Source organism: Takifugu rubripes, chromosome 21 (genome assembly GCF_901000725.2).
Source record: "Takifugu rubripes chromosome 21, fTakRub1.2, whole genome shotgun sequence".
Lineage (NCBI taxonomy): Eukaryota > Metazoa > Chordata > Actinopteri > Tetraodontiformes > Tetraodontidae > Takifugu > Takifugu rubripes.
Genome location: NC_042305.1, coordinates 14,236,441 through 14,244,404, shown reverse-complemented (window position 1 = coordinate 14,244,404; position 7,964 = coordinate 14,236,441). Strand labels below are relative to the sequence as shown.

The 7,964-nt window shown below is 43.8% G+C and overlaps 1 protein-coding gene across 4 annotated transcripts; it reads right to left on the bottom strand.

The window, feature by feature from the left end:
- Nucleotides 1-16: 16 nt before the first annotated feature.
- Nucleotides 17-6,476, bottom strand: fsta (follistatin a). Of its 4 annotated transcripts, none has more exons than XM_011615650.2 (6): nucleotides 5,394-6,467; nucleotides 4,137-4,334; nucleotides 3,752-3,970; nucleotides 3,443-3,667; nucleotides 2,718-2,948; nucleotides 17-1,164 (listed from the first exon to the last, which is right to left on the bottom strand). In XM_011615650.2, the coding sequence occupies exons 1-6, from the start codon at nucleotides 5,482-5,484 to the stop codon at nucleotides 1,076-1,078; spliced, it is 1,053 nt and encodes a 350-aa protein (XP_011613952.1). In that variant the 5' UTR covers nucleotides 5,485-6,467; the 3' UTR covers nucleotides 17-1,075.
- Between the last annotated feature and the right edge of the window lie 1,488 nt (nucleotides 6,477-7,964).

Genomic DNA, 7,964 nt, shown 5'->3' with positions numbered 1-7,964 from the left:
AGATTCTCAAACCATATAAGGAAAAAGGAACTTTTATTGTTTCACTCTTCATATCTGTACAAATACCATCAAACTTTGTATGTACATATGACATTTACATAAAAAATACAAAACTATATATTCATAACAGATTTTTTTTATTTCTCTTGTGATGCTTGAAAATAAAAATGCATTCATGAAAACAAGATGAATTCTGATATATTGTTGAGTACTGCAGTATGTTATTCCTATCTGAGCTCCCAGGGAGCATTTATGGAGCACATTGGCAAAATAAAAATAGTAAAAATGCACAAATGTTAATGGCACATTGTTTCCAAAATAATCAAGTATCCTCCAAAACTTACCTCTGCTCTAATTCAGTGGGACAAAATACATGCTACTGAATAATGTCTACAAATGTCATGACTGTGTAGAAGTAATACTAACGAGCTAGAACAGAAGAAGTAACCTAAAATATAAGGAAAGAAAAAACAAATGGCTCTTTTTCTCTTCCATTATGTTTCTGCTGTGTTGCAACTTTTACAATGCCGTCTTGCAAAACCATTGAGAAAATCCCTTTGGTCAGTTATCGTGAGTTGTAAACAAACCAGAAGCACTTCTATACATAAAATAATTGATATTTTCCTAATAAATAAACACACAGACTAAAACATGCATTTTACCTATGTGTGACATAAACATCTGTGATAGAGATTTGACAGAAAGTAGCAGATTTTTTACAGCACTGGGGAATGCAATTTACAGCTCGGAGAGGACTTCTACTTACATGGCAACATGGCAAATAAATAACACTGCTTCTCTTTGGACAAATATATTTCTTCATGTTAACAAAAGAAAGTAACGGGACATCAACAAAGTGTCGGAAAAATGAGTGGTAACACAAAATATCATGGTAGATAGTAAGCCTGACATTGTAAATGTATAAATTATAAAACACAAAACAGTATAAATAAACATCTAGCAGACTGAACTATATGTATACTTCCTTTTTCTTTAAAAATAAATAAGCATACACACAATTTACAGTATGGACATGATTCCTTGCCCTAGGACAGTTTCCCTAGTGATGGGGGACCTATCCATCCAGTATAGAAGATATATGGGCATAAGCCATGTAGTCTGAGTCCTCATCTTCATCATCCTCATCATGGTCTTCTGTGATGGCTATGTGGGAGAATATATGGTAGCTGTCACAGAATTTTCTCAAATGGTCAGTCTGTGTGTGTGTGTGTGTGTGTGTGTGTGTGTGTGTGTGTGTGTGTGTGTGTAGCAATGTAGAGTTCAGCAAATGGGGATAGGAAAAAGCGAAGGGGAGAGGTGGGTCGGGGGGCTGGGTGCGAGGAGTCGGGAGCACCGTCAGGTTCTTATTTTAGGATCAATTTCTGAAAGCAGACACACATCACAAGCAGGCTTCCGCGTTCTCATATTTTCATCTAATTTATATTTTGTTTGCGGCTAAAGCGCTCGGGTATAGCGAGGATTCTGTCACAGCCCGGCCTTAGATCATCAACACAGTTCTGAGGTATTTCCTTTTTCTTTTTACAGAAGAAATTCACATGGAGACGTGAAAACAAAAGCACACAACAAAGAAAAATACAAGAAAAAAAACAGGCAGTCTCTCATTGATCCGATTAATTTCTAATGTTTCGTTGAAATTTTGGTAGACGACACATCCACTAGTAGCAACACAAACAAACGTTAGCTAATGTGGTTTTTTTGTTTGTTGTGGTTTTTTTGTCTTAATATCTGAATAAATGTTCTAAAAGCTTCTTGAGCACATTTTATATTTAGCTCATGAGGTTGTCACCAATTTGGTCCCTTGGATCCTGGAGCATACCTCAGGTCCGTGTCATGGGGGTAATAACTCAGGAGAAAGAAAGCAACAAGGAGACACTCTTCTTGGAATGTAAATTTGATACTTCCTCAAGGCTAATTGCTCAATTTGCCAGTTAAACCATATCACCATGGACGTGGATATCTGTGTTATAATCTACTAGGATCATCATGAACATGGTGCCAATGTCACCTTATGCGAATCAGGCGGGTGGAAAATTTCTGACGCGTCGGCAGAGTGGTGTGTGTCACGAGAGGCCAAAAGGAGCAAAAGGAGACATGATTGGAAACACAAATGAGCAATTCACTTGAAATCAGCGATGAGACCATGGAATTTACAAGCTGTAAGCAGTAAAACACACCATTAAACCTAAAAAACAAACATAAAAAAAACCAAAAAACATAACTGCATGAGTTTTAAGGCAAGCTGCTCCTGCAGATCAGCATGACCATAAATAATCCAGGCTTAGATATCAAGATTGTTCCAATGCAAAACAGAATTAGTTTTCCTCAGTCGTTTGCATGAATTAGCTGAATTTTTCCAGACTAACGTGAGTCTGCTGATTGAATTGTCGGCTTTTCTTTCACCATTAACGTCACATCACTTGCAGGAGAATAAAAGAAAAGTGGGAAAAAATCAAAAGAAAGAAGACAGCAACAAAGACAATGACATGCAGGTTCTTCTAGTCCCAAGTCCTTTCTGCTCGCTTAAGCTGTGCTTGGTGGTGTGGCAGGAGTGTGAGTTTGGGGAAAGTTGGATTGGGGGAAATCTCAGGGGGGGGGGGTTTTCGTTGAGGAAGCAACATGGAATACTGTCTCTTGCTCAGAGAGGGAGGAGGGCGTTTTCTTTCATTACTCAGATTCTATGTTTGCTGTCTACTTACAGTTGCAAGATCCTGCGTGCTTGATCTCCAGCAGAACTCCCATAGAGCAAGCGGCCTGTTTCATGGCACATTCGCTGGGATATGTGGTGTTGTCGCTGGCACACACCGCCTCGTCCGTCCTGCTCTCCGGGCAGGTCTCGTCACACAGCGAGCAGCGGCCCCGGCTCATCCGAGCGTCCCACAGGCACTTTTTCCCAGCGCTGCACTGGATGTCCTCACACGACTTGGCCTCTAGAAGGACAGGGGGAATAAGCGATGGGTGAAATCTTTAATTGAATGATTATTGGGCTTTTCAAAGGGGGTCAGATGGCTGGAGAAAGAAGGTCTGGATGTAAAATCCTGTTTTAAAATGTTACATCTTGTGGACTGGAAGTGAAAACAATGGCGTAAATAACATCTTGATATTGACTCCATCCCGTTAGAGAGTCCATCTGACTCAAATATATCTAAGTGAAACACAGCACCACAGCCCCGAGCACTCCTCTGCTGCGCCCACTCCCCTTTTTCCTCCCCCTTTTCCCATGTAGTATCGCTCTGCCAACATCAGGAAACAATAAGATGTCTATCAATTCTTGAGAAAACATAAGCAACTACCAAACACACGCACTCCCAGACCAGCTCCTCTGAGGAATGTTGGCAAAGACGTGAATGTTGAACAACTGCAGAGCTGGTCAGAACTGAAATGGTACCACGGGGAGCAAAGTGGTGCCCAGTGGAGGACTTACTGATGCATTTCCCCTCGTATGCCACTCCAATTGACCGACCAAGGAGACAGGTAGCTCGTCTCAGGTGGCAGGCGCTGGCGTAGATAATCCCGTCGTTCCCACACAGGTAGTGCTCAGGAGAAGTCACTTCTGGGCAGATCCGATTACACGTCACGCAGTACGCGTTGTTTGTTTGGTCTACGACGCACGTGGAACTGCCGGGGCACAAGACATCGCGGCAGGTTTCTGAAAGAGTAAAAACAGTTGTGGCAAACTGAAACACAGAAAAGGGTATTAACATTTGGCAAATGTACTCGCAATGTTTCTTACTCTTGCACTTTCCCTGGTACTGTACATCCAGGTCAGGGTGTCCTTTGCATTTAGCCTTTAGCAGCGCGCACTCGTCCTTGTAGGTCTTCCCGTCGGTGCCGCAGACGGGTCCCTTCCAAGTGATGTTGGAACAGTCTGGGGCGCAAACGCAGCGCGGCTTACTCCTCCTGTTCATCTTGCATCGCTTCCCGGGGCCGCAGTCAACATTGTCGCAGGTTTCTACGATTCAAAGGACTGCGTTATGTCATGCGAGGGGACATTTTCGCCTTCGCGCGTTCAAATAGCCAACTCTGACGCGCTACAACGGTGAACATCAAGCTCGGCCCATCACTGGGAAAGCGAAATGATTGTGCATTGTGAGAAAACAAAGGGGAAATGAGTGCACCTCCACCTTTGCAAGGTATGCAATTGGGAGCTCCGCCATTGAAGATCATCCATCTAAAGAGCGTGCTGTTGGGGACGTCCTCCTCGGTCCAGGAAGTCCCCAGTCTCCCGCTCCGACAGCACTCCTCCCTGCTCATCCCGGGCATGTAGAGCACCTGGCACCTTCCGTTCTTTCCCTGCTGCAACCAGCAGTTTCCAGCTGTAAACAGAGAAAACAGCTCGAATGTCGCATGTTGCCCGTCTGAAACCGCTGACCCAGACGCACAGGACTCACAGCCCGTATTATCCGAGACGCTCCCTCCCTCCCTTTCCGCCCTCCCAGCAGCGTTTTGTCTGATTTTTTTTCCTTTTCTTTTCTTTTTTTCTCTTCTTTTTCTTTTGCGAGACTTAACACTTGCCTAACTCACATGTGACTGACAGCCCAGAGGACAACCACAAAAGTCTGAATAATTTTCAGGGGTTAGCGTTACTCCTAAAGCCTGCATAAGAAAGTGGAGCGTCTAGACAGTGTGAAATGGCATCAATTCCCAAGCAGAAAAACAGGGATTTTCGGAAAACACACCGGCGCCGGACACCAATGAGCTCCAAACGATGTCCTGCTTATTACCAAATCATTGTAAACTTCATTTTACGCATATTAGCTCCCAATGATATAGTTGATCCAGCCGACGTAGAGCGAACAGGGCATAAAGTGGCGATTAACTGAGGTGCTTCTCGAAAATAAGATCATTTTTTTAAATTCAGTAATGGCTCTGAAGTTATTGAGATGTTTGAAGCCTTTAGTTTACTACATCGGGGATGGCAAAGATCGCAAAACGTATAAAATACGTAGTCGGGAAAATCCTGCTGGATATTTATTCAAGTTATTAATATTAACATCCTTACTATTTTTCAGTTTAAACACAGATCGAATATGATCAGGTACTGAGAGGAGCTGAAACAGCCTCCGACAACAGCGTGGCGGCTTTACAGCGCGCCTGGCGAGAGCTGCAAAACTTGCCATGTAGACTCACTTTGAAGTGTCCCATATGGCACCTGTTTTATGGACGCTTTACGCACGCACCGTCGGATGCGTGCAGGGTTTTTCCCCCCAGCAGAAGAAAGAAACAGGAGAGAGGAATTTTGATGATGAAAAGTTTGCCAGTGGTTCTAAATGTGCCGCTCGGCACTGAGACGCCCTCTGAGTCTGACAGAAGCCGAAGTTTGGGTCAGGAAAGAAAAGGACAGAATAAGAGGAAGACTGATGCGGAGGGCTTACCTTGAACTTTTTGATGTTCCATGAGGTGACAAAGCCACATGAACAAGAGCAAAATGCCCGGGTGGAGGTGGTGTTTCAGCATCCCAAACATGATGGAGCGGCAAAGTGAAGTACGTATCTGACACAGGCAGCGCAAAAGTAATCTTCTTACGGTGGCAGTGTTGAATAAGTGTCAGTCTGAGAATGCAGCGTCTCTTTTTAAATCTATAAGGGGTCTGGGGTTGACTGTCTCTGGTGGGCGGTCTCCTCTTCTGTAGGGGTGGGGAGATTTTTTTTCTCCTTACCAAAGTTCTCTCAATCCTGATGGTTACAAGCAACTTTCTCTCGCCATAATAATAAAGGAATGTGGCAATTAAAAACAAGGCTTACAGGGCTTCATGTGTGATATAAAAACACAGTTGAATGGGAACAATAACAACAACTGTAATAATGATAACAATACCAATGTGAACGTGTATTTATATGTCAGTGTTTTATTACTGTATAATTAAACAAACGGCCCCGCAGCCAACATACCTTTCCGGACGTCTTTATTAATGTCTCTATTCCGTGGTAACTGATATTTTTTCCACCAACTGCAGACAAAAGTGTAAATCTTTTGATGAGAGTTTCCTCTTGGAATACATCCGAGCCCAGACAATAATAGAATTCATAGTAGCCCGCAGCCTGCCTGCTAATATTAGAACAGACAGTTGTTTGAGTTTCTCTCCCGGGTCAGGCTTTTAAATATAATCAAACCTTTTTGAGAGGCTTCAGACTGAGGAGCAGGGTGTTGCATTTCATTGAATGAAACGCACACACGTACATACACACTCTGGCGCGCACAGGTCCCTCGGAAGTCCTTGCGCGACCTCTTCAGCGGAACTCTGGTTACAGCTCTGAACTAAACGGACTGTGGGAATGCCCGCCGTTAAAGCACATATCAGGTGGTCCGTCATCTCAGAAAAAACAAGCTACCACGTATCCATGAGCCTGAAGCATTAGCTTTAAGTGGCAGTAATAGAATAAAACATTACGCACCTGGCGCGTCAGGCTGAGGGATCCGTTAGTTCAGCTGCAGCACGATGGTTTCCTGCCTTCTGATTGTAACAGTTAATCATCCATCTCCTCTGATTTGGACTGAAAAAGGTCATTATTTGTGACAACAGCTACTTCTGTCAACATTTTTTTTTAAATGTCATTCAATACGTGTGTTTGTGAGACCGGCCTTTGGATGGCTGAGGGACTTTTCCCGAACATTTCTGGCCGCTAGATCAACTTTAAAGTGCTGGCCAGCGTCCCAAAGCCACCAGAAGAGGATCAGCAGATGAATGTGTCCCAGTCAGCTCACAGACAGACAGACAGACAGACAGATGATAGATAGAATAGCAGCAATAGTGGTTGAAGTCCTTTCAATTATTAAGTAACTCATGAATAATCTGGTGTGTATTCATACAATTAGTATTGTAATAGTGATGATGATGATGGTGGTCATGATGCATCAGTGTACTTCCTCAGCCCTGGGTACTGCGTCCTGCGTCCTCCCCCTGCCCCCCAATACCACCCACTGTGGAATTGTACAGTTTGATGGCACGGGGGAGGCGGGGGGTACAAAGGAATTCTTCAGTCTGCTGGTATTCCTCCTCTGGAGCAGCAGCCTGTCAGCGAAGCAGCTTCTCTGGTTGCTGAGGACGGTGTGCAGGATGTCTGACATTGTCCAGAGGAGCCAGCAGTTTGGTCCAAGTCCTCCTCTCTGCCACTGTCACCAAGGAGTCACGCTTCAGATCCACAGCAAAGCCATGACAGATGACCTTTATTATTATTGGAAATTGATATTTCCACTATCATCTATTAAAAACGGTCAGGGGGGGTTTAATGGATCCCACTTCTTGCGCCTTTTTCAAACATGCAAAGGAAAATGTCCAAACTTTCCTAATCAAACCCATTATGTGAAAAATTCATGACTCGACGCCCCCCCTTCATGCCATCTCCTCGATCATTTGTCAAGTTAATGACAATCCTCTTTAAAGTCTTTTTTAAAAGCTACAGCAATTACAAGGACACCGCTGAGGATTACAGCCCAGATTTATGTAAAGCTGGTGAGCTGGGGAAAGAAAAGACCCGCAGTTTTGCTATGACATAATTTCAGATTCATGACGTTTGCAGCAATTTGCGAGCCATCATGCAAGGTCAGTAGCTTGGCCGTGGCTGACACTCATCTGCAGGCATTTCCTGCCGGGATGGGCTGACAAAGGTGTTTCTATATCCACTGATTTCATCCACGATTTCCACACAACTCCCAGTGCACATGGAATGTACCTGGATTCCAAAGGAGATTTCACAAGATTGCCGGAAAAAAAAAAAAAGAGTTGTGAAACAGGCCAATTTATCCGATTCTGCAATATCCCACTCCACAACAAGGAAATGAGCCCAAGCTAACAGAAATATGCTACTTATTACAGACAAGTAACATAGTTCAACTTGCCAGTTCCAGAAAAGTGAAAGCTGGAGACTCTGCTGGGTGGTGTTGTTGGCTCAGGCGTAAGTAAAACAACCAGAAACATATTGCAAAAGAGTCCAGGGACAAAGAGG